Source organism: Anthonomus grandis, chromosome 16 (genome assembly GCF_022605725.1).
Source record: "Anthonomus grandis grandis chromosome 16, icAntGran1.3, whole genome shotgun sequence".
Taxonomy (NCBI): Eukaryota; Metazoa; Arthropoda; class Insecta; order Coleoptera; family Curculionidae; genus Anthonomus; species Anthonomus grandis.
Window position 1 is genome coordinate 10,663,626 of NC_065561.1, and position 25,895 is coordinate 10,689,520.

Sequence of the window (25,895 nt, forward strand, 5' to 3'; positions counted from 1 at the left end):
GGGTTTTCCAATAAAAAAAAATATTTTTTTATAGTTGTAAAAATTCCTGTTTTTCCAAAGTTGCTGAAGAAAAAAGAATTGCCATTATTACCCAGTTTAATAATATGACTGACAAAAATAATCAAGATTCTAATTTAACTGGTCTAATAACAATGAACCATATTTTTAGAAGACGTCCTCGATCTGAAATAAATAAAAAAATTCACGGTGCTAGTTTTACTTACAAAATAAGGGTGGATGAATCTGAAATAAAAGTGTGTAAGAAAGCTTTTCGCAGCATATATGGCATAAAGATGCTCGTTTAAGGCGAATTCGAGATTCCCTTATGAGTACTGGAGCTTCTCCCAACGACAAAAGAAGAATACATGGAAATAGGCCAACAAAAACTTCAGATCACATTACAGGACTTATTAAAATCATTTTCCGCTAGACGCTCGCATTATTCACGTCGTAAAAATCCAAACTGTTCCTATTTACCAGAATCTCTTACGTTAAGGGATATGCATAGAATGTTCCTATAAATTTATAATATAAACATACCATATAAAAGTTACTGGAAAGTATTTAAGACATATTTTAACATTAAATTTGGATTTCCAAGATCTGACACTTGTTCAGAATATGACAAACTTGCTCAGCAACTAAACCGTACAGATCTTAGCATAGAAGAACGGAATAGATTAGAATTAGAAAAGGAGATACACCTTCGTAAAGCTGAAGCTTTTTTTGACCTAAAACGAAAATTTAAAATCAAAGCAAAAGCTGGAGAAGTAATGTGTATTAGTTTTGATTTCATGCAAAATTTGCTCCTTCCTCACATACCATCTAACCCTGTTTTTTATAGCCGTCAACTTTGGTATAATATTTTTGGTATACATGACTATGGAACTGATAATATTTGGATGTACACTTATCTTGAAAATGAAGCCAAAAAGGGTGCCACAATGAAGTCACTTCGATGTTACTGCATTTCCTTAAAAACCACATACATAACCGCAGATTGATTATTTTTAGTGACGGTTGCCCAGGGCAAAACAAAAATTACGTAATGGCTAATTTTTTGTACATTTTGGTCAATATTCTAAAAATCGTTGATTCAGTAGAATACATATTTCCAATGAGGGGTCATTCCTTTTTGCCAAACGATTCAGATTTTGACCTGATAGAGAAAAAGAAAAGACGCCTGGAGAGAGCCGAGAGACCAGAGGATTGGGATAATATCATTTTAAATGCCAGAATGAAAACTAACCAATTTAATTTGATAAAAATGAAGCAATAGGATTTTTTTAATATAAAAACTGCGACCTGCAACTTTTTCCTAAAAACTCCAAAGCTATCAACATTAAAAAAATTAGGATTATGAAAATAACTAACCAAACATCTTTACTTTTTTTTAAAGGATTCATACAGTGGCCCATTCAAAAGCAGTATTGTGGCCAAAGCAAATTTATCACGCAACATCCAACTGGAAAGGCTTTACAAGGAACCTCTTCCGTTTGCTTCAAATAAAGTGGAAAATTTAAGATCACTGTTACTGTTACTACGTCTTGTAGCTAATAAAATCTACTATGAATGTATTCTGGATAATACTATACTACCCTGATAACATGGACATTAATGAAGAAGATGATAATAGTAGTGGATGTGAAGATTAATTTAATACAAACTATTAAACTAATCCTTGTTTAGAATTTATTTTATGCCTAAATTTGTTAAATAAAACGTATGTTTTTTCTTATTTAACTTTTTTTTCTTGCAAAAACAACTTATGTCCAACAGTTTTTTCAAATTTTTGACAAATATATTGGAATTATTTTTTTTAAAACAAGAATTAAATATATTAGCTTAATATACGCTGTAATTAATAAAAAAATATGAAGAAATGAATTTGTTTTAAAACAAAATGTTTTTTTCATTTCCTGAAAATTTTGGAATTTGGACATATGTGTTTTTTGTAAAACACGGTTAGTTCAATTAGGTTTTTTTCGTGGTTTAATAAACCACATTTTATCATCTAAAATATTTTCAGAATATCGACGTTTCTGTTTCTATCAAAACGTTAGCAACTTTGACTTTTTAATTGGAATACCCTGTAATATTAATATTTTTTAATCATGGCCTTTTATATGTAGACGTCTTCGAGAAAAAATAATTTGTGATTTTGGTTTAATGAAAACTAGATCAAATAAATGTTTACGTATTCTCGATCATAAAACTTTGTATATAATGCAGAATACTTAAAACGTTATAGCGCAAAACAAAATATAGCACAGGACTCAAGCCGTGGCGATTAATATCAAAATCATGATTTGTCTTAGAAGAGAAAGTGAAATTTTTAGAGGAAAAAATAAAAAAAAAAATTTAAAAATAGAGAAGAAATTAGGATAGTAGAAAATTGTACCCGGGAACAACATAACTCAGTTTTGTGGTTCCTAGAACGTCGGAACTCTTGCCGAACAACTTCCCTATCAGAAAATATTGAATTCAGATTGCGTTAATTGTAGTAGGCAGAATAAGAAACGCGCAATTGATACATAGAAAATATTATTTATAAAAATATATTGCCTTGTAGTCTGTATATTAATTAATACATTCCCTATTTGGTAGCAGATGCCTTATTGGAGAAAAAAGTACAGTGAAACTAAAATGTCCATTTAGTGCCAGAAACTTCTCTCCCAAAGAAATGAAGAAAACAAATAAATTAATCAAAATCACCAATGGTTTTACTAAGTGCAAGTCAGTTTTTTAAAAACTAAGTATTTTGCAGCAAGATAAAACATCAATTAACCGATTTTTTTATGAAATGCTATTAACTCGAATCTCTAGCGGTTTTCGAGAAAATTTGTGCGTATTATTTGTTAAAAACCAAGGGATAACTAATTGTTTACTTCTTAGTTCCTATTAAAGTTGTTACAATGTTTTAATGTTCAACATTTTAGGAGATCATCTTGACTAATTTTCCATGGCCTGATTTAATTTACATTATATAGGGTGGTTTAATAAATGATAGTAACATATTAAGTTAAAATATTAACGTGGTGTTCTATGATCAACTAATTTAAGTTTAAGTTTAAAATGGAAACTATTAACTTCTCAAATGAGCTATTTATTTTCTATGGATAATGTAATCAAATAATAGCAACAACATGTAGAAAATTTAACGAAATGTATCCAGATCTACCATCAATAAATCGGCGAAAGTTTGTAAGTTAAAAATGTTAAAATTTTTATTCCTTTTAAATAAAAATTTTAACTTAATATTTCCTTACATTTATTAGGTTTATTTTCAGTTGTCATATAATTATTTTAATTTCTTATTATATTAAACGTGATAGTTGTTCTTTCTGAATTATAAATGTTGATTTTTACATACAAAAACATAACACTAGTATTGATAGCAAAAATTAAATCTTAAAATTTTAAAAATAGGGTCTGTATGAGATAGTTTGAGATATCCCTGCTTCTAATAAAAAATACCTGCACCTCAAGTTTTGGAGTACCACCTCAGAATTGATAAATGCCAGAAGTATGCAAGAGTCTTAATTGGACAAGAACCTGGTACAATCCTAAGAACTCAAAGTTGCTTCAGTTACATACATAACATTAGCAAATTTATTGTGTGTTGATGACTCAATTTTTCTCTTTTCCAACACTGTACTAGATATAAATTATCTAACACTAAATTTTCTTATTAATAATAATACATACCGATATTATCGCCAACGGCATTAAATACAAAAGCGCAAAATGCGCGACATCAAAGAGCTTCGAGTCAAACTTTTGTCTATTTAGTACGCAAACTGTCTCGCTACTATTTTCCGTTGTTACTGTCACGGTGTTTCCCCAATAGAATTTCGGCGAACTATACAATATGCACGTTGCCCAAACAACAACTATAATGGCCTGAAAGGAAAATAATGACAATTAAATGGTTGAAACTTTACAAAATAAATAATGGGGTGGCCGTTGTAGTCTTTAGATTAATGGACTTGTTTGTTTGCGTAAACTATTTTAATTGGATATTAAGCAAGAAGCAATAAATCAAATAATTTAAGAAGAATGTTGAATTATATATTTTTATATTCATTGTATATTTGTAAAATTACAGGGTGGCTCAGCATAAGAAATAATAATATTATTAATGGTAATTAAATTAAAAATAATTAAGTTAGTCCCTGCTTCGTAAGAAGCTATACCTGCATCCCAAGCAAACCTACAGCAGTGTAAAATGGTAGCAGTTCAAGAACCGCAAATTTATATCGACAACAATGAAGAAATTCTCTAAAAAATCCGTACAGAATATAGAAAAGTAATAACAGCGTTCTAATAACGTTACTGCGACGAATCAAAAACAAACCGGCAATATACTCCTGGTGGGTGGTTGGCTTGACTTAAATACCACATCCCAAAAGATGTCTGCCTCATGGATTCTGGAAATATTAATATAATGTTCGCTTAAAGCAGCAAGAGAAAAACTACAAATTGCGACTTATTAGATAAAAACAATGAAAACATAAAAACTCTTAATGGAACTGTAACAAGGGTGATCATTGGGATCTCGGAACCGTAAGAGTTACAGGATCGGTTAGATGGAGGCAAAGTTTTGGAGAAAGTCAATTAAAAATATTTTTTAAAAATAAAAAAATTCAATATGGCGTTCATAAGAAAAAATAAAGTTGATAATGATCGAAAAAAAACGAAACGTCGGATTAATTTTTTTTTGCGTTATGTTGTAGGACATAAAAAGTGGCAATGAACAACCTTTTTTTAGTTTTCCGATATCTCTTTAAATAAAGTCAGTAGAAGGTAAAAACAATTTTGAGAAATTTCCGTTTTTTTCGGATAACTCCGGAAGTATCCGGAATTTTAAAATTTTTTAAACGTCCTTTTATTAAGCTCCAAGTTGTGTAACTTTACCTCCATTTAACCGACCCTGTAACTTTTACGGTTTCCAAGATTCCAATGGTCACCCTCGAATTTGGGACACCCTGCCTAATTATAGGCGATTTCAATGCGAAAGTAGGTACAAGATAAGACAATTTTGAAAATGTCGGAAAGTTTGGTCTTGCCACCAGAAATTATCACGGTAAAAGACTAGTAGATTAACTACAATATAATGCCTACTGTTGGTACAGATAATACAAAAATTGGTGACGAGGTTTCGATTTCTTTTTTTTTTGTTAATGAAGATAGTCACTCCTCCATAACATAATTCTTAGTTTGAGTTCCTACTATACAGTACATGTCTAGATTGTAATATGTACCATGCAAAGGTAGTCTCGGTTCACACAGTCGTAGTATGTATTCTATTGTATGTACTTTATTTCATGGACACGTATTTTAAGAAATTACCTAAAATTGAATAGACCTGGAAAAGCCCGAAGGGTAAAACAAGAAATAAAATTAATTTTATCCTATAAAACGATAAAAATATATTTACAGACGTCTCAAGCCTAAATAGAATACATACCGGTAGTGACCACAGACTATTAAGGGCCAGTATATCAATGAATATAAAATTCGAACGACGCAAGCTCTTTTCAACAACGGATGCAATTAAAATAAAAATAGAGATGTACCAACAAATACTAGAGGAAAAATCACACGACTAAACGCTTTTGAAAATCTAACCATAGACGACCTAACCCCAAAAATAACAAATGATATAAACTTCAGTTGAAAAAGGTGCTACTTGAATAAAACCAAAAGAAATAAAACAACTAATAGACTCGAGATAAAACTTTAAACTCTAAGAAATATAGACACGTTACCAAAACCATAAAACGGGAAATCAGAAAAGACAACAACATATGCATATGTCCTTTAAGACGTGTTTAAAACATTGAATTGAGAATAAATATGGATATCATATACCTCAATCATCTGCGCTTTGCAGTATGACATAGTCATAATAAATAATGTCAGAATTAATGTCATAAATCGGTCAGAATTTCAATAATGCTGACCGATCCGTCACCCGAGAATTCGTTTGTTCTACCTCCATTTTCTTTAAAAATTACGTTTTTGGTATTTTTTTATGCCCATAATTGGTTTGTTCTATATCCAGAATATTTCAAGCTATATGCTACCCAGTAAGGAAATAAACTACTCTATATCCCGCTATAAACATATTTAAGATACTATTGGATTATTCTATGCCCGATAGTTTAATATTTGTGCTATCTCTACTCTCTTTGCTCTATCTTCATTTTGACCAATGAGAGGCGTTATACGCAAAAACAATTTATTATAAGTGATTTTAGCAGCCGTTTTAGTTCACCATGTCCAGATCTTTCCCCAAACACTCTCGGGTAAGTACAGTTCATCTAGAACTATTCTTTTTTCAAAGGAAAATATAATAAACTTATTTGGCTCGCATAGTCAATGAACATAACCTCACATTATTTCTAATATTTTTATAAAACACTGCTCAAAAATTGAAACATTATGATTTATTTTTTATTTATAAAATTGATTATTTTTTAAATGTATTTTATTAAATTGTTTTATAAAAATGTATTTAATTAATTAATTAGAGTAAAGTTATCTATTAGGCAGATCTACAAATAAATACTTGTAATCTGACAATCCTCGTGCAGACAAGGTAAAGCGGAAAATTTTCAATGAAGATGACAATGTGGTCATAAATAATGCTGCCGAAAATTTTAAGATTAATGAATTTTATATTGAATTTGAAGACGGAACGATTATCTATGCAACTTCACCACATCATGATAAAGACCAACAACTGAATAATCCAGTTCAAGAAAAGCAACTCAAACCTGAAGAAAATAATATGAACATTGAAAACGTTTGTCCTCTTAACCCAACCTAAACTAAGCCAAAAATTACAAGAAAGAGGTCTCGCAACCCTGACAGTTGGGCGCTGAATGTACGAAAAAAGAAGCGAAAAGCAGGTGAGGAATATGTGGATATTAAGGGAAAAATTCATCTGCAAAAAAATTGTAAAATATAGTTGTAAGCGACTAAATTGTAAATTTAATTGTTCTTCGAATTTTACCATTGATGATTGAAAACTTATTCATGAATCTTTTTGGAAAATACTAAAAAAAGTAATTTTAATAGCAAATATATTACTAGAAATCTAAAAGCTCGATAGAGCGGTCAAAGTAATAGAAAAACTTATTTCTTTGAATATTTTCGTCAAGTGGGGAAAAAAATAACTCGTGTGTGTAAAGATTTTTTTTTAGGTACCTTGAATATTAGCTCACAAAGGATCTATTATTATTTTTAGATTTAAGATCGCCATTAAAGGGTAAAAATCAAAAAAAAGTTATACCAGATGCTCAAAAAGAAGACGTCAGAGCTCATATACGTTCATTTCCCAAAGTCAGTTCACATTATTGCCCAACTAACTCAGAAAAAGAATATTTAGAGACTAATTTAAATTTGTCTAAAATGTACAATCTTTATTGTCTGACCGTTAACAATCCCGTTAAATTTAATATTTATTCCCATATTTTTAATTACGAGTTTAACATTGCGTTTCATAAACCAAAGAAAGATATTTGCGATAAGTGCGCAGAATTTAAGTTAAAGGTCCACCCTTCGGACTGAGAAATCCAAGAATATGAAACCTATGTAAATAACAAAAATTTGGCTAGAAATGAAAAAGAAAAAGAGAGACAAATCAAAGATAAATATACCGCAGTTATTACTTTTGATCTCGAAAATGTTTTTTCTCTTCCAAAATCAAATTTTTCATCACACTTTTATAAAAGAAAACTTAATTGTTATAATTTGACAGCATATTGTAACTTAAACAATACAGTATACTCCAGTGTGTGGAATGAGGATATGACTGGCCGTGGAGGTGTAGATTTGGCCAACGCTTTAATTCGAATTCTGACTCAACTGACAATCGATAACAGAGGTATACAAAAAATCATTTTATGGTCCGATAGTTGCATCCCTCAGAATAAAAATTCCATAATGTCCTATGCCTTACAAGTGTGTGAAGTTATGGAAGTGACTTCATCTCACCCCAACAAAAAAAGGGGGAAAAGAAGCAAAGAACCGGTGACGATCCCCGGGTAATGAAGACGAGCAAGTCTGCAAACATAGCAGGGCAAGCCACCAGCTATGCAAAAGCGGCAAAGCTCATCAGAATCGGAGTATTGCCGGAGGACTACCCTGAGGCAACTCTAACCTCCGAACAACTCACAGATGTGGAGGAAGCAATCGTATCAGAAATGATCAACAGCACAACAAAGGGCCTGCAGTTCTCAGGTATTCATTTTCGCTCGGGAATGATACTTGTGGACTGCGAGTCGGAGCAGACAGCAGAATGGCTGGCTCAGATGGCACCTAGGTTGAAGGAATGGAAAGGGCCAGCGCTGGTAGCGAAAAGAGGAGAGGACATCCCAAAAGCGCATACCATCAGCCTTTTTCTTCTACGGAGCAAAGGGCAAGACACCACAGCTCTCTTGAAACTCATTGGAGTACAGAATCCAGAGATCTCCACCGAGACCTGGAAAGTAATAAGCGCCAAAGGAAATGGCCACGGTCAAGTGCTTTCTGTTGGAATCGACACCAAATCTGCGGATAGCATCCAGGCAAAGGGACACACTATCCACTACAGGTTTGGGCAAGTCCCCGTATCTGGCCTCAGAAAGCAGGAGAAGGCAAAGAACAAAAAGATGGAGCTTGATCCATCCACTTCAGCCTCTACCTCCTCCGAGCCAGTCGCCAATGAGAACACCTCTACGGCGACTGAAACACAAGAGACCGAGGGCATGGACCTCGATCTCAATGTCAACCCGACCACTTCCGCTGAGGAGAATGTCATCAGCAGCGAAGAAGAAGATAGGCTTCTGGGACCTAATGTAGACCATCAGGGGGACGGACCGGATGGCCCTGACAAATCATAAGAGGACTTCACTCTGCCAAACCAGAAGCCTTTAAATTCAGCAAATTAGCACAAATAAACCTGCAACACAAACGAGCATCCTCCGATGTGATTGCACGGATGTTTGTCAAGCAAGATCTGGGACTAGTCTTGATCCAAGAACCCTGGATCAATCGGGGGCAGATCAAGGGTCTGTCAAGCAAAACGTCAAAAGTAATATATGATACCAGGCAGGAATCACCCAGAGCCTGCATTCTTATAAGAAATAACATCAATTACATATGTATTTCAGAACTCATGACACGGGACCTAACACCTATTGTCGTAAATCTCGACATTGGGGACACCAACAGGACCATGGTAATTGCGTCAGCATATTTTGCTGGAGATGGGCCTATGACACCACCAGCAGAAGTGCAAGAGCTGATTCAATACTGTAGCAGATTGCGTCTACCACTCCTCCTAGGCTGCGACGCAAATGCTCACCATATCACATGGGGAAGCACAGATATTAACTTTAGAGGTGAGTGTCTGCTTGAATATCTAACGACAACCGATCTCGAGGTTCTGAATGTGGGAACTACACCAACATTCGTAACTAAATCAAGATCGGAAGTATTAGATATTACTTTAGTCAGCTCCAGTCTCAGAGACCACATCAAGGACTGGAGAGTATCAGCTGAACCATCACTGTCCGACCACAGGATTATCGAATTCAAGCTGGACAGCATTAAATACAATCGACCCGAAAGGAGGGTCCCAGGAAAAACAGACTGGGAATTATACAACACCAATCTGGAAAATAACTTAAATTATCTAAGCTTAAATGGGAAACCGCACCATCTAGACTTAGAGCAGGACTCACAAGCTGTCACACGTGCAATAAATGAGGCGTTCGACTCAAGTTGCCCAGTGACCAGTGAGAGACCCGTTAAAGACGCCCCGTGGTGGAATACACACCTGTCAAAACTAAGGTCAAAAGTGCGTCATCTTTTCAATAGAGCGAAAAGAGACGGTAACTGGCAGGTATATGCCGAAGTGCTTACTCTTTATAACAAAGAGATAAGAAAAACCAAAAGACAGCACTTCAGAACTTTCTGTGCGGAAATCGCTAACACTCCGACTGCGGATAGACTGCACAAAGCAATGGCTAAGGGAGGCACATACCCAATAATGGCCCTCAAAAAGCCAGATGGCACCTACACGAAGGGAGAAGAGGAGCAAGCCATCCTATTACTTCAAACACACTTTCCAGGGTGCGAACCTATAGAAACGGTCCCAATAAAGTACACCAATCCTAAAAAAGAGGACTGGGAAGTTGCAAGGACCGTCTTTACGACAGAAAGGTTGAAATGGGCAATAAACACCTTTCAACCATACAAGTCACCGGGAGTGGATGGAATTTTTCCTGCTCTCCTACAAAACGGACAAGAGAAAATCCTTCCTCACCTGAGTAGAATAGCAAGGACGAGCTTAGCGTCGGGATACATTCCCAGTAGCTGGCGAAGGGCAAAAGTCACCTTCATACCGAAAATAGGAAAAAAAGATGGGACTGACCCCAAATCTTTCAGACCTATCAGCCTTACGTCTTTCATTCTGAAAACAATAGAAAAAATTGTAGACAACCATATCAGGAATGACATTCTGGAGAGAGCACCTCTACATCAGTGTCAACATGCTTATAGAGCGGGCAGATCCACAGAAACCGCACTATATCAACTGACACAAATCATCCAGAAAAGCCTGAATGAGAAAGAAACAGCCATCTGCGCCTTTCTAGATATATCTGGGGCATTTGATAACACGTCACATGTAGCGGTAAAAAATGCCCTGGAAAAAAGAAATTTGAACAAAACCATAATCCGATGGATTTGTCAAATGCTTGCCACGCGTACGGCTGAGACTACTGTGGGCGAACAGACCACAGGCATCAAAACTACTCGTGGCACGCCTCAAGGAGGGGTAACTTCACCCTTACTATGGAGTCTAGTAGTCGATGAACTACTTGAGATATTGACAAATCTCGGTTTCACCTGCATAGGATATGCTGATGATATCGTTATTATAGTCAAAGGCAGGTATAAGGGCACTTTATACGACCTCATACAAAGAAGCCTTAGCATCACGGAAGAATGGTGCACATCAGTGGGGCTGAGCATAAATTCAGCGAAAACTACTATCGTACCATTCACTCGTAAAAGGAAAATGCAACCCACCAGGGACATCCACCTGGGTGGACAAGTTGTACATACATCGGATGAAGTAAAATATCTAGGAGTGACACTGGATAGTAAGCTTAGTTGGAACAAGCATCTAGAATTCACAGTAAACAAGGCCACTAAAGCCATTATGATCTGTAGGAACCTAGCGGGTAAAAACTGGGGATGCTCCCCAAAAATACTGCGATGGATGTACACCATGATGGTTAAACCCATAATCACATATGGGGCAGTGGTGTGGCATGACACTACAAAGTTAAGTACAGTAAGGCGTAAACTTGACAAGGTTCAAAGACTTGCATGCGTATGCATTACAGGAGCTATGAAAACATGCCCCACAGCAGCACTGGAGGTCATAGTTGACCTGGCACCTCTTCACCTGGCAGTAGAGGGAGCTGCTAAAAGGGCCATGTTCAGATTAGCAAGGGATAGAACGAACAGTAGGGACATTGATCAGAGAGCCTGGGTATCTCAAACAAGATCCATTCCCCTGTTCGATCTTCCCAAGGACGATATAACTCGGGAATATCACTTTGTTAGGAATTTCAGTACAAAAATTGACAGCAAAAGTGACTGGGAAAATGGATCTGTCGCCCGCTCACTTAAACAGAATACTATCAAATGGTACACAGATGGTTCTAAAACCGAAAAAGGAACAGGAGCTGGAGTATTTGGGCCTGGCACCAAATACTCAGAGCCACTGGGAAAATACACCAGTGTCTTTCAAGCGGAAATACACGCTATAGAAAGATGCGCTCAATTAATCCTGAACAAAGACTACCTCAAGCAGGACATCGCAATCTTCACCGACAGTCAAGCAGCCATAGCAGCACTGAGTTCACATGTCATCAGTTCTAAAATGGTAAGAGACTGTTTGGGCAAACTTAATGAGGTAGGAAAGAGAAATAAAGTCACAATATTGTGGGTACCTGGACATACAGGCGTGCAAGGTAACGAAGAAGCCAATATTCTGGCAAAAAAGGGATCTGGTTCTCAATTTGTAGGACCGGAACCTTTCTGCGGCATAGGAAAGAATACTTACCTATATGAGCTTACAAAAATGGAGGATCAACTCAGAGAAAGCCTCTGGGATGATCATCCAGGGTTGAGACACTCCAAGATGTTCCTTGGAACCCTCGACCCAAAAAAATCTAAAGCTCTAGTAAGTTTAACTAAAACTAAACTACGGATTGTAACAGGATTCCTAACAGGGCACTGTCACCTTCGAGAAAACCGCAGGAAACTAAAACTAGAACAGACAGGTGAATGCAGATTCTGTGGGGAAGAGGAAGAGACCCCAGAACACCTAGTAACTGCATGCAAAACAGTTGCCGAAAGTCGTGCCATGCACCTCGGTAATTATGAAATTCCAGAAGGAAATATCTCATTACTGGAACCGTCACAACTACTAGCCTTTATTAAAGCCATAGGATTGTACGAAGTAATTTGACTTGAGAATAACATCAAGCAGTAATTAGAAAGGGGCACACAATAGATCTTTTAGGTCGCAGTGAAACTTCACCCTTATTTTAATCTAATCTAATCTAATCTATGCCTTACAACATTTTTTGTACAATTCTAATAACGTAATTGAAATAGAACAGAAGTTCTCCCAGCCAGGTCACAGTACTCTTCAGGCTCCGCTACCTATCTTCTGGCCACACAGCTGAGGGGCAGCGGTGAGAGACGCGGTAGTAATAAATGTCTATTTTAGAACGGTTGATAAAATTTCAGGTACCCTCTTACGCCGGGATCCGATGTAATTTCAGGGTTGGCCTACATAAATTTGGTGCAGGTTATGCAAGTATAATTATATACCTGCATTACTACCTAATATTGCTATTATATATGCATTTTGGGTTTTTTTTTGTTTAGTGCGTGATAATTCCGGGATGTAGCCGTGTGGTTTCGTTGCGATCATTTTTTGCATTTTATTTTGGTGGTTACATACTGAAAAACTGAAAAGTGTTCCTGTGTTTTCATTAGTATTTTTTTTGAAATACTTGTAAAATATGGATGCTAAAAGAAAAGGATTCAAAGGCCGACTTAGGTTAAATGCAGTTAGAAAACGTCCAGGTCCGAAAAAAGGACAGATTGTAAGTAAATATGTAATTACAATGTTTTATGTTTTCATAATTATAATTTTTAATGTCCGTTAAATTACCATTGCTCTTTGGTAAGAAATAAAAAAAAGTACGATCCGCACCAAAGCACTATGTTGGCAGAATCATGACGTGCGGATTGTTCATGTAGAGAAGAACCAATAAAAAAAGCAGGAAATATATTTCGGGAATTTTATTTAATTAAAATATTAAACAATATACGGGGTGTTTTAAGACATAGAGCGTATGTTGTGTAATAGAGCTCTGGTTTCTTTTTAGACGATTATGAGGGGCAAACTACCTAGATATTTTCAAATGATAGTTGGGTTGGGTCCTGGTTAGGTTTATCTGGTACTAATAAATAAAAAAAACAAATTTATTTGATCAAATATTGTTTTGTTAATTTAGATCGACTCAACTAGGGAAAAATGTTTGGTAATTTATATAAAATGTGGCGCCAAGGAATACCTAGATATTAAATATAGTGTTACATTATTATTCTATATATTTGATAAAACTCATTCCTCCGATTACCCCATCACAGAGCGCAAAGCAGAAGAAATGGGACAAGAATATCAATTCCTAAAGTTCCCTCCACCGAAAATAAATTTTACCGGTCCTACAAAAAACCGGCCGAACAATACAAATACAAATATTTGCATTGTTGAGCATCTTTTTTGTACGAATACCAAAACAGAATATTGATGACAGCGATTTTACAAAACGAGGGAGGATAAAACTAAAAATCTTCACGCGTTTCTTTCCAAAAACAAGGCAACGCCGCATTTGCCTTAAATTTAAAAACTGTTCAGTAAGGTTAGTTGCCTAATCAACTATTAAACAACTGTGTTCCGATTTTAGTATAATGCAAATTTTGTTTTTATTCAGAAATAATAACATTTAACTGTAGGACTCAAAAAGATACTTTTTCAAAATACAAATTTGTATTGAGATGTCTTTATTCCGGAAGAGCTACGTTCCAATATTTTTTTTATTTCAATCGTCAATTAACAAAAAGCTCCTTGACCATCTAAAGTGATCTATAGACAGCAAACCTTTCCATTTTCATATAAAAGATCTTAAGATTCGCAATTGCTTATTCTCATACTTAGCCCTTTTTTAATTTTAAAAAAATATACATACTCTTGCGCACGCTTCAACATAAAAATAATATTATTTTATGTTACATTAAAAATGAAGGACGAATCTACGTTTTTGTTCCCCCTTCGTGTTATAGAAACTGTTTTGAGCGTTTTTTTATTCCAGTTTTTCCTTCCTAATATAAATGGTCATTTCAAGTTTTTAAATTGTCACCCCGTATACTATTCCATTCCTAAATATTCCTAATCACTACAATAAGTTCCTTTTATTCAAATCACTTCCTTTTTAAGAATTGCCAAATAGAGAATAAAACCCTTAAATTCATATAATTTTTACCATCCAAGAAATTTGGAATTTAAGAGAGATTGATAGAAAGCTGAAATAATAACAATCCTGTATTTTTTAGGCTATTTTAATAATAGTGTTGATTTTATTTAATAGGCTTTAGTAATCTGAATTTTTATTCTCAGCGCAATTAATTAATTTAATACATTTATTAAATTAATTTACTGCCATTTTCATAAAATCATAATGATTAATCAAAACACGAGCACAACTTTTTCCTTAAAAAATAGTAGGTACCTAGTTGATTCAAATATGCCTTTACTAACATATAGATCTGATTCCAATATGACTCTTATATTTAAATTTAAATAAAATATTTAGAATACAAACCTGAAAACCTCCCATCTCATCAAGTATCAAGTACTCATATAATCAGCAGAGGCCGCCACGTCGCTGCTAGTAAAAATGCACTTGTAAGGCTCTCGAAATCCGCGAATATTTCAGCAAAACTTTTTTTTTTAAATTTGACTAGCTTTTAGACAAATGTTTGGTCGATGTCTATAATTATGTTTAAACTTAATTTAAAATTTATAATTACTCTTAAATGGCGTTTAAATATTAACAATGTTTGATTAACAAATTTATATATTTCTAGGCATATCCTCAGATTTTCATATAATTACGGACATGTGTTGATCCTTTATCCATAAAAAAAAAAAAAATGAGTCAAAAAGTCTAACGGTTTTCAAATTATACCCGGATTTCTAAACCCTTAAAATAATATTTTCGCATGGCCGTGATGCGGAGCCTTCAGGAGGTTGATTGCACACATAGTGTTATTGAAAAACATTTGCGTTATTTGGATATTCATAGTCCACTCTCTTTAATAAGATTGTTAACGAAATTACCTCAACGAAAAATGGAGTTTAAAATATTGCAAATGACTCCTTCACATTATAAAAATTATGCTCCTAAAAATTTTTCACATATAAAGTATAATACAATCCCATATTATACAAAAATCAATAATATTATTTACGAAAAAGAAAATATTTATTGCATTAAATATAGGCATAGCTTTGAATCTGATTATGACACGTGCAATTTACAGTGCAATATAAAACTACGCCCTAATAGTAAAAAAAAACACAAAATAAGTTTAATTTCAATGCACCTTCATTAAAAATGACAAATTCCCTCTCTGAAGAGAAAAAGTCCTACCTCTATTCCATGCTAAATACAATGGCTATAGAAGATAGAGAATACTATGAACACACGATTTTAAAAAACTTCAAATTAAAAAAAAAGGTCCGAATAAAAAATAAAAGCTTGTTAAGGTTAATACATAGTTTATTTAGTTTAGTATTAGAAAATTAGTTTTTAAGTAAAATGTTTAGAATTTGCCAATTTAAAATCTTTAGCATTATATTTTTAATTTCATTAATCAATGCAGTTTATTTCTGATAAGTTTACATGATAAGTAGTTATTATGTTCATGTTTACCTGTAAAAATGTACGACCTATTTTTAATTGAATAAAGTTAATATTATTTCAGGATAAAATACCTTTTTTTTTTACATGATTGTATTGCGTTTAACTATTTAATGAATTATGAAACATATTATAACAAGTTTTTAATTATTTATTTATTGATAACCTATAAAATATAAAATTAAAAGAAAAAGTTGATGCAAAGCTGGTATTAAACACCTTTTCTCGGTAATGTTCTTATTCTATATCTAGAGGGTTGTTACGAATGTTGTTCTCCAACTAAGTTTTGCTTATTTCCTAAGGTAAATATTAACTAATACATACGCTGTATATGAAAACTAATTTAGTTAAATATATTCTTGTTATAAAAGCATATTTAAGAACCATAATAACTAAATATGTCAAATTAATTCATGAATAACTTTCTATTGGCTCTCCTGAACAATTTTGTTTTTTGGAGATGGAACAAACCAATTCTCGGGTGACGCGATCTTGCTTGAGCCTCAAAGATCATAGAACTACAGATGAATAATCAATAAACCAAAAATTATGTCAGGCAGCCAAGTACATTTTTAAATAAACAGATCACCAAACTAAGAAAGCGCAATCAAACTGCCGCGATAACAAGACGGGTTAAGCTTGGACGGACCACCTACAGAATGTTAAATCAAGAACTCAGAAATCAAAAAACACCAATTAGTTTAAAGAGATTGGTATGGAGAGCTTGTATTCTATCGGTACTGTTGTACGAAACAGAGACGGTGGCAGTAACTGAAAAAACGCAATAAAACTTAAAATAACTAGGGAGCTATAAAAGGGTCAATGCTTGGCATTAATTACAGGAAGTGAATAAGAAACACAGATATTAGATATAACACAAAGGTCACAGACATCATGGACAGAGTTGCAAAACAAAAATAGAGATGGGCTGGACACACCACGAGAAAACCTCGAGAACAGTTACTAAGCAGACTGTAACCCAGAAAAATCAAAAAGAAGTTGAGACCGATGAGAGATGTTCAGATGATATAAGGAAAACAGCCGGTAGAAATTGGCTACCCAACGCACAGGATAAAAAGATTTGGCATAACCTAAAGGCCTAGGTTCAGCAGTAAATGAGAGAAGGCACAAATCCTTCAGCCAGGTCAATACTCTTTAAAGTAAACTACTTCCGCAAATTATCAACACTACTTAAATTGCTAAAATTATTTTACCTGGCTATGTTCTTACAGGTTCAAGTAGCTAAGTCTTATGATCTATGGTGCAGCTAGTGCTATTATCAAAATAATGATGAAAGAATTAATTTTGACTTCAGATATAAATTGCATCACTTCCTTTAGCTCGATCAGTTTAAGCCAAAACCGGAACGTCTACTTTTAGTCAAGCTTATGTGATCAAAATATGATGTGACAAAGACGATCAATATTATGATCGACAACTAACTCACGACAAGTATGAATCAAAAAAATGAGATCCTATAGCCCTAGTGTTTATCATAATAATATTAGGAGGTTAAGATAAATATAAGCAGGTTAAGTTTTCTAAACTTATTAAAAGTTCTTGCAAGTGCAAAGTATCTTTTCTTTAAAAAGCTCTGTGTTCGTCAACTTTACCAATAAATACAAATCTGTTGCTATAGCATACACACTTGTAGCATTTGGAGCCACTAGTCAAATTTTTATGTTTTAATGATATTCTTACGACTGGTAATATCACCAATGTTAAGTACTTCATTTATGAGAAGGCACTGATCATTTCTATCTAACTGAGTTTTAAAAATGTTTGCTTGATAAACTAGTAATACAGTCCAGTTAGTATTCTACTTCTTCAATTATTTGTTCCATGAATTTATTGATATGTCGTTGCTCTTCGTAGGCGGCATTAATCTGATTGAAAATATATCTAATGTATGTTTAATCTAAAAAGCTCTTGTAAACTTTTATAAGAAGTAATCTTCGATTTTAAGTCCAGTATTAAGATGCGTAATGAGTCAATATCATTGTTCAATTTGTTCAACATTAAGAACTGATATTCTATCACTTGCTGAATGCACACATATGACGCAATTTCCGCTTTAATTAATAATGCTAGATAAATATATCCAAGCCTTGTCCTGATCTGCCATTGCTCTACGTTAAGATTTTGCTGAAACACACAAAAACAACATAATCACAACATCCACCAGATATGACTGTCATTGCTGGTATTGATCAATCAATCAATAATGAGTATGGAGTTAAAAGGTATTAATGTTGTGGTCCAAAGATCACGGTTAAAGAACAGATCAACAAATTTTGAGATTAGATAATGGTTAAAATGTTTGACACTTACTAGAAAAACAGTACACTTGGGCTCAGAGCTTTAGACGCAGAAGTGTATTTGAAACAGGTTTCTGATCTAAGAACGACTAAAATTTTAAAACAGTTTTTTAAACAATTAAAGTAGTGAAGATATAGTCCATACTTGCAGTGGAGTCGTAGCTTAAGGTAAAATGAAAATCCTGCAGTCTCCCTCCACTTATTTATTAAACATTTAGTTATTTAAAATCCCTACATGTTTCGATCATACTGGTGTCTATCATCAGGGGATAAAAGGTTTAAAATTGGTATTGGATGTACGCCCCAGAGTTTAATTCCATGTCAAAAACCCCTTTATTTATTATCATTGTTTTTTTTTATTTTATTAATTTTAATTTTATTTATTTACATTCTATTTTTTAAAAGGACCGAATAGTATTACCCTTGTCAACAACAGAATGTAAATAAATAAAATTAAAAATAATAAAATAAAAAAATATATTAATAAATAGAGAGTTTTTTGACATAGAATCAAACCATAGGGCATAAACCTTTTACCCCTGATGATAGACACCACTGTGTCCGTAGCGAATTTTCAATAACTAAATGTTTCGTAAATAACATTGTGTGGAAAATAATAAACTAATTATCTTATATTACAGCTTTTAGCAATCTTTTTATCAAGTACTATGTAATAAATATCTTTATATATTTATTTTAAATAATAAAACTATATAAAATTGAGGTTTTGTAATATGTGCGAAATATTGATGATTGGTGGCAAATATACCACTTGATACAATAAATTTTGTATGCATAACTTAAATGGATAGTATATACTTTTTACTATCTTCTGTTCATATTTATATATCTTGCTTTAAAAAATAATTGCACTTACCTTTAGTCTGATTGTCGTCAATATTTGCTTGCATGTTATCGGATATAAAATGGCAAAGTATCTTTCTGTACATATTACGACCAAAATCACTATACTTGCTGAATTACTCAATGATTGGATAAAAATATACATCTTGCATAAAAATTCACCCAAGATCCAACTATAAGGAAAAAACGAATAAATGAGTATATAATATATAAAGCCTAGAATTAAATAATAAAACGAACATTGAACAATAAATCTAATTAGGTTAATAAATTATTAAGTGCTTCATAACGTTATTTTGGCTTCTTTATGTAATAGTTGAAATACGTAACTTAATTTTGTTTTAAGCATCCAAAACATTAATCAATTAAGGTCTTATTCAACAAAAAACTGTGAGGTATAAATATAAATATAAAGAGCATAAGTAAAATTTAATTATTCAATCTTTAGAAACTGTAAGAGGCCATTAAAGATTGATTAAAATTAAATAACGCAGGTTTTCTCGGAAAAAAAGGAAACCATATTGAAATTAACTAGCTCCACATTTAATTAAATTGCTGATGGGCTAATATTTACTTTAAAAATTGTTTATAGCAGGGTCTTCCAATTAATTCTATTTAAACAGACTATAAAAAACGTGAATTAAATTTTAGTAATTGGAAAAAAGCACTTACTCTGGCATCCTATAAAAGAACTAAAAAATATTTAATGACATTGAAAAATGGCTTTGGAATGGAACGGAAAAGATTTTTATCGTTTAATTAATTACCTTTCCACAATATAAATCAGAAAGTTTTGGTAAACGCAAAAAATTGCCACACAGAAATCGGCCAAAGCCAGATTTGCTAAGAAGAAGTTCGTAGTTGTCCTTAATCGTCTACTAAGGCTTACCACTAGAATAACTAGAAGATTACCTAAAAAAAAAACAAACAAATAATGATGTCAACAAAATGTTTTTATTAATTATTTGAAAATGCACTGTTTTTAATGTTAACCAGTTATCAGTTAAAATTCAAAATATTTAGTATGATAATAATTTAAAAAAAATAATTTTACTACGATCTGTTAAATAACAAAAGGATAAGTTAGTTGGGATTCCGTGACCCTAAAACAGAAAAAATAAGGATGGTACTTTCCGACATATGTTTTTTCTAATTGGCTTCTTTAGGGTAAGATAGTCAGAAATTCAAGGAAGATAAAAAAAGGGAAAAAATACGTAAGGGATTACGAAGAGGAGTTTTTTTGGTTGACTTCTCCTTAAAAAAATATAACGACTAACCTATTGTTGTGTTTTTTGATACTCATATTTATTATTCTAGAATAAAGTATTTTGTCCTAAATAAATATAATTTTCAATCATTGTCTATATCTGCATTAAACTTTTGAGAGTGATGTTTTGTTTTCCTAATAAAGAAACGTTTCTTTTGTTCTTAATTCTTGTTGACATAACAATTATCCTAGTGTGGTAATTATGTGATTTTAATATTTGTGTAGACCCTGTTTAGTCACTTTCTCGTGCATTTTAATATTCCCTTTTTATTTATTGTTGGTAATTTTAACCTTTTTTTCATTTCTGCTATTGACATATATATATTTTTATCCTTATACCAACAATCAACTGTCTTCATCAGGTACATGATGTACTATAATCTGCAATGAATCTGTTTTTGCAAATATATGACAAATGAATGATTTGCCATTTAAGGTTATTCCTGTATACTCCTTTAACTTTTTTTCTATTCCATATATTTGTAATAGGTCTTTGAGTCTTTTTGTATAAAAATAATCTTCATGCAAACTAAATATATTTAAATCTAGATAAATATCACCTAACCTAACAGAGTTTCCTTAAGTAAAATAATCATCAAAGATTTCCTCCAGTTTTTGTTAAAAAATAGTATCACTTAAGCAATATGTATAACAAGCAAGATACAATCCTCCTATTTACCATGTATTCCTATACATTTGTCCTTATAGAAACAGAATTCAATAATTCCTACCTTCCATATAATATAATGACCAATAGTCATTATATTATTATAGTGCGATTACTTATATTCAAATTCTTGTTGCACAGGTTAATAAAGCTTGCTATTTGATTAGCTGTATATACTTCTAGCTGTGTGTCTTTGTACGCTGTTTCTCTTTTTTCGAGACTTTTTCCTTATTGCTTGGCTCTAACCTTATTTCATTCAAATTATTTACTAACTCCTTCACAGCATTGCTCATGGAGTTTTGCATAATATATATGATACTTTTAACCTTGACTCCAATGATCTTGGATTGTGTATTAATACTGCTTGTAATGCTAGCTTTTAGTTAATTTATTAGATCTTTGTAGTTCACATTCTCATTTCTCACTGTAGTTTTAGGTTTCTGCATTTGTTTGTTCATATTTCTATGTTCACTCTTCATGTTTGCCATCTTTGTGGATGTTGAATCGACATTTTTCTGAAGTTCGATCATTTAAAAGGGCTCTAAAAGTTAAAACTAAGCATGCAATTTGTATATTTACAGCAAAAATATAAATTCGGGTGATTTATAAAATAACCCATACCTCATTGGTTTGCTGTTAATTTTTTTCCCAGCACATTTTTTGCATAAGTCACAATTTATATTAACACGTTGACTACCATACGTATCACCGGTGACTCGTACGAATGAGTTGCTCTTGTACCGCACCAAAAAGTTTTTATAACAATATTTTTTATCATTCCAGATCAAATTCCTAGTATATCTCGAAATATTAGAGTTATACAAGAAAAAAAGTCTAAAAAGAATCAGTCTAAAAATAGCAGTAAATACGTGCTCTCTGAGTCGGAATATGAACCGACCTCTGAATCAGACACAAACTCTGAAATAGACGAACCTGAATTAGAGAGAAACAAAGATAATATTGAACCGACCAACCCGAGCACAATCTTATTCTGACATCAAGTAGATGGAACGTCTTTAAAAAAACTTTCTTTTACCGATGCAAAAAAAATAAGTGTACCAACTAACTTACGACCCATTGATGTGTTTGGACTAATTGTAGATTCAGACATTATAGAGTTAATGTTATTGGAAACAAATAAAAATGCAAGAAGGTGGAAAATGAAAAAATGGAAGGATCTTTCTTTCCAAGAAATGGAATTTTTTTTGCAGTATTACTATATATGGGACTAGCAAAATTTCCAAAAATTTCACACTATTGGTCGCGAAAATTTATTTATAGACATTGTTTTGTGCATCATATTATGTCAAGAAAGAGGTTTCAAGATATTTTACGGTTTATTAATTTTTCCGATAATGAAACAGCAAATAAAAAAGATCACCTCCACAAAATTAAACCTCTTATAGATCAGTTAATACACAAATATAAGCAATTAAAAGTACCCGGGGAAGTAGTTTCAATTAATGAATCAATGATGCCTTTCAGAGGCCGATTGTTGTTTATGCCGTATACGAGTAATCCAGGAAAGGCATCAACATATGGAGTTAAAATATTATTTTGTATTATGTTGTGTGATGAGAGTGGATATACATATGAAGCAGAGATTTATAAAGGAAAAAGTGATACAGCGACAGCAGGACGCAGTAGCAATAGAGTTGTATTAAATTTAATGAGAGATTACCTTGATACCGGCCGAACACTAGTAACTGATAACTACTATAATAACCTAGAGTTGACAGACATTTTACTGGATATAAAAACTCACAGTCTTGGAACACTACGGAAATACGTCAAAGGAGTACCTAAAGATATTTTAGATGAGAAAAAAATGAAAAAAGGACAAATTAAAGAAAAAGAAAATAATGGAAAAGTTGTTGGTAATTGGAAGGATAAAAGATCAGACAAGACATACACTCAATATAATAAACACAAATAAAAAAAATTGCAAGGGCGAAAATATTAACAAGCCAGAGGCCATTGTGTTTTATAACAAATTTAAAATGAGCATTGATTTTTCTGATCAGATGGCCTCTCACTTCTCAGTACTTCGTCGGTCTATAAGATGGTACTACAAAGTGGCATTTGAATTCTTATTTGGAACATCGGTTGTTAATGCCCTTATTTTATATCTAATTTCAAATCAAAATTAGCGTGTGAAAAAACGAAACTAGTGTCTACATTTTGTAATGAGTCTTTAAATACCCCTGCCCTTTGCTTAAGTTGCTATCAGGAAAAACATTAAGAAATTACCTAGTTTTTATGTGTTTTTACAACATATTTGGTAATTATAATGTGTTACTTGTAATAAAATATAAAAAAATGTTTATTTTACTTTTTATTTGCATAACCTTGCTAATGTGTATCACCGGTGATAACCACTTATAAATTGGTTAACTCGGTTCATTTATAGCCCGTTACCCAGGCAAAATATCTTGCTTTTAAATCCCAAACGTTTTAGACCACCCTTAACCCTGGAATGCTACACTTATTTCCGACTCTGCATCTGCGGTTTGTACGGTTGTACCCCTGTGTAGGGTACAACCGTACCCCAAATAAAACACGTCGTATTTTAGAAAAACGAAAAATTTATTCACCTATAGAAAAATAATAACTTAAATTGAGTCTCTAAGAACACTTTTAACGCACATCCATAATAAAATGTTCATGCGGCACACACTGAGCATTTTTTTTTTTTGATGTTGCAAACACACGAACTTTTTGCATACAGCACAGCTTACTCTCGATTTTCGATCCTTCTTTCTGGGACAATACTAGCACATACCTACCCACTGTTGTTGTAAGCCTTGTTGTAGGTTATCTTGAGGACTCTACATATAGTTTCACGGAGTTCGCGCCTCAAAGTTGGAGCTTCCAAACGACTCATCATGTGTGGTCTGACCAGGTCAAGGGCAAGCTTCTTGAGGTATTCTCTCCTGTGCTTTACAATTTCTTTATTCACTTCACTAGAGCCACGCAAAAAAAATAATTGAATTATATCCCAGAATATCCAACCAGTTCTACCAGTAGAATAAGTGTGGCACAACTGGTCTAAAGTATCCACTCCTCCTTTTGTAGAATTATAAAATTGAATAATTTCTGGTAACTTGGTCGTAAATGGCTCATCACCTTTTTCGTGCATTGTCGAAAGCATAATTACTGCTTTTTTAGCACTCTTGAGTGGACAGTATGATAACAGTGTCAGATGTCCACTGTAGCAAATCATGGCAGAATTTTGATTCCTTTCTTTGAGTTCCAAAAACGACTCAGGAATTTCTTTTTTATTTCTTCTCACAGTACCAACTGTCGCATCACTAAAACTACCCGTCTCAGCAACACGTCGGTTCGGTTGAAATAAAAGGCAGTTTTTCTAAACACAATCCTTTAATTTCTTAAACTGACCAAATTAGGAAAACAAGTAACGTTGAAAAGTATATTCAACAAAAAAGATAGATAATAATTAATGGTAAGTTAAATATTCAGCAAGCAAAGCCTCGAAATTCGAAAAAGAACCCGTCGAGAAAAATATTGGCTTTCGCTGCCTGCCGAAACCGTAACGATACTAAAAGTTGGAATTCAATTTTCTCAAGAGCAAAACACATTTATCTAACCCAAAACGTGCTTCAAAGGCCATTCGACTGAGCCCCTGTGAAATACGTGTCTTCGGTCATAAATTAATAGACAAGGGATCACAAGACCGCCCGTTATACCATCAATAAAATCATAAACTTGCACTTTTGAAGAGGATTGGGAAAAACATGTGCATTGCATCTTAAACTGAAATTTCTCTTATTCTATGAAATGTCACACAAATTGTTTTCTAAAACTATTTACTGGCTCTAACACCAACAATGGTAATTTTCCTCTCCAAAAGATGTTTCGCGGTCTCAATAGAAGTAAACCAGTTATCCATGGTCAAGTTCCTATTTGTTCCTTGGACAGAACTGGTTAGCTTATTACAGTAATACTGAGCTACAGGAACATCAGTTGGTGTGGAACCTTTTCCTATATAAATTTCAGCATCAAGTGCAAAAGCTGTTTTGGCATCATAGGACAACACAATTTTGATTCCATATTTATTGGGCTTTGAAGGGATGTACATTTTAAAAGGACATCGCCCTCTAAAACCAACCAATTGTTCATCAATTGTAATATATTCTGAAGGAGTATATAGGTTTCTCATTTTAACGATTGACCTCTCAAATACCTCTCGAAAAGCTGCAAGCTTATCAGTGTCTTTTCTTTCAGCTCTGGACTGCTTATCATCAAAGCGAAGACAGTTTATCAAAAACCTGAAACGTGCCTCGGGCATGGTAGCACGGAATATTGGAATTCCTGTGTCTTTATCAAATAGTTCCTTGGTCAAAACTCCTGCCATTTTCATAACACCGGCATAATAAAATAGCCCGAAAAGTGCTTGGAGTTCAATGCTGTTTGTATCCTTAGTCCAAGAGGGTCTCTTACCTACTGGCGTAATAACAGGTGCATCAGTATCTTGGTCATCGTTCTAATTTGAATATTTCAATCGTTGAACTTGGATCTCGTTATTAGTATATTGGGTAATTTTATCGAGATTTTCTTGAGTGAAACATAATTTCCAAGGTTCAGTTCCCGATGTTTTGAATTCGTTTTGGTGTACGATGAATTGCGTCTTTTTTACCTGACCACATAAACCCATTTTTACCCCTTAATTTGGTAGGCACTGGTAAAATTTC

The 25,895-nt window shown here is 33.3% G+C and overlaps 1 protein-coding gene across 1 annotated transcript in view; it reads right to left on the minus strand.

The window, feature by feature from the left end:
- Positions 1-25,895, minus strand: part of LOC126745784 (trissin receptor-like) — a 66,831-nt gene that overhangs the window by 26,376 nt on the left and 14,560 nt on the right. The window contains exons 2-4 of the mRNA XM_050453777.1: positions 20,017-20,161; positions 19,263-19,422; positions 3,709-3,903 (exon numbers count right to left, since the gene is read on the minus strand). Coding sequence (XP_050309734.1) covers positions 3,709-3,903; positions 19,263-19,422; positions 20,017-20,161 — 500 coding nt within the window. The remainder of the gene's footprint in view (positions 1-3,708; positions 3,904-19,262; positions 19,423-20,016; positions 20,162-25,895) is intronic.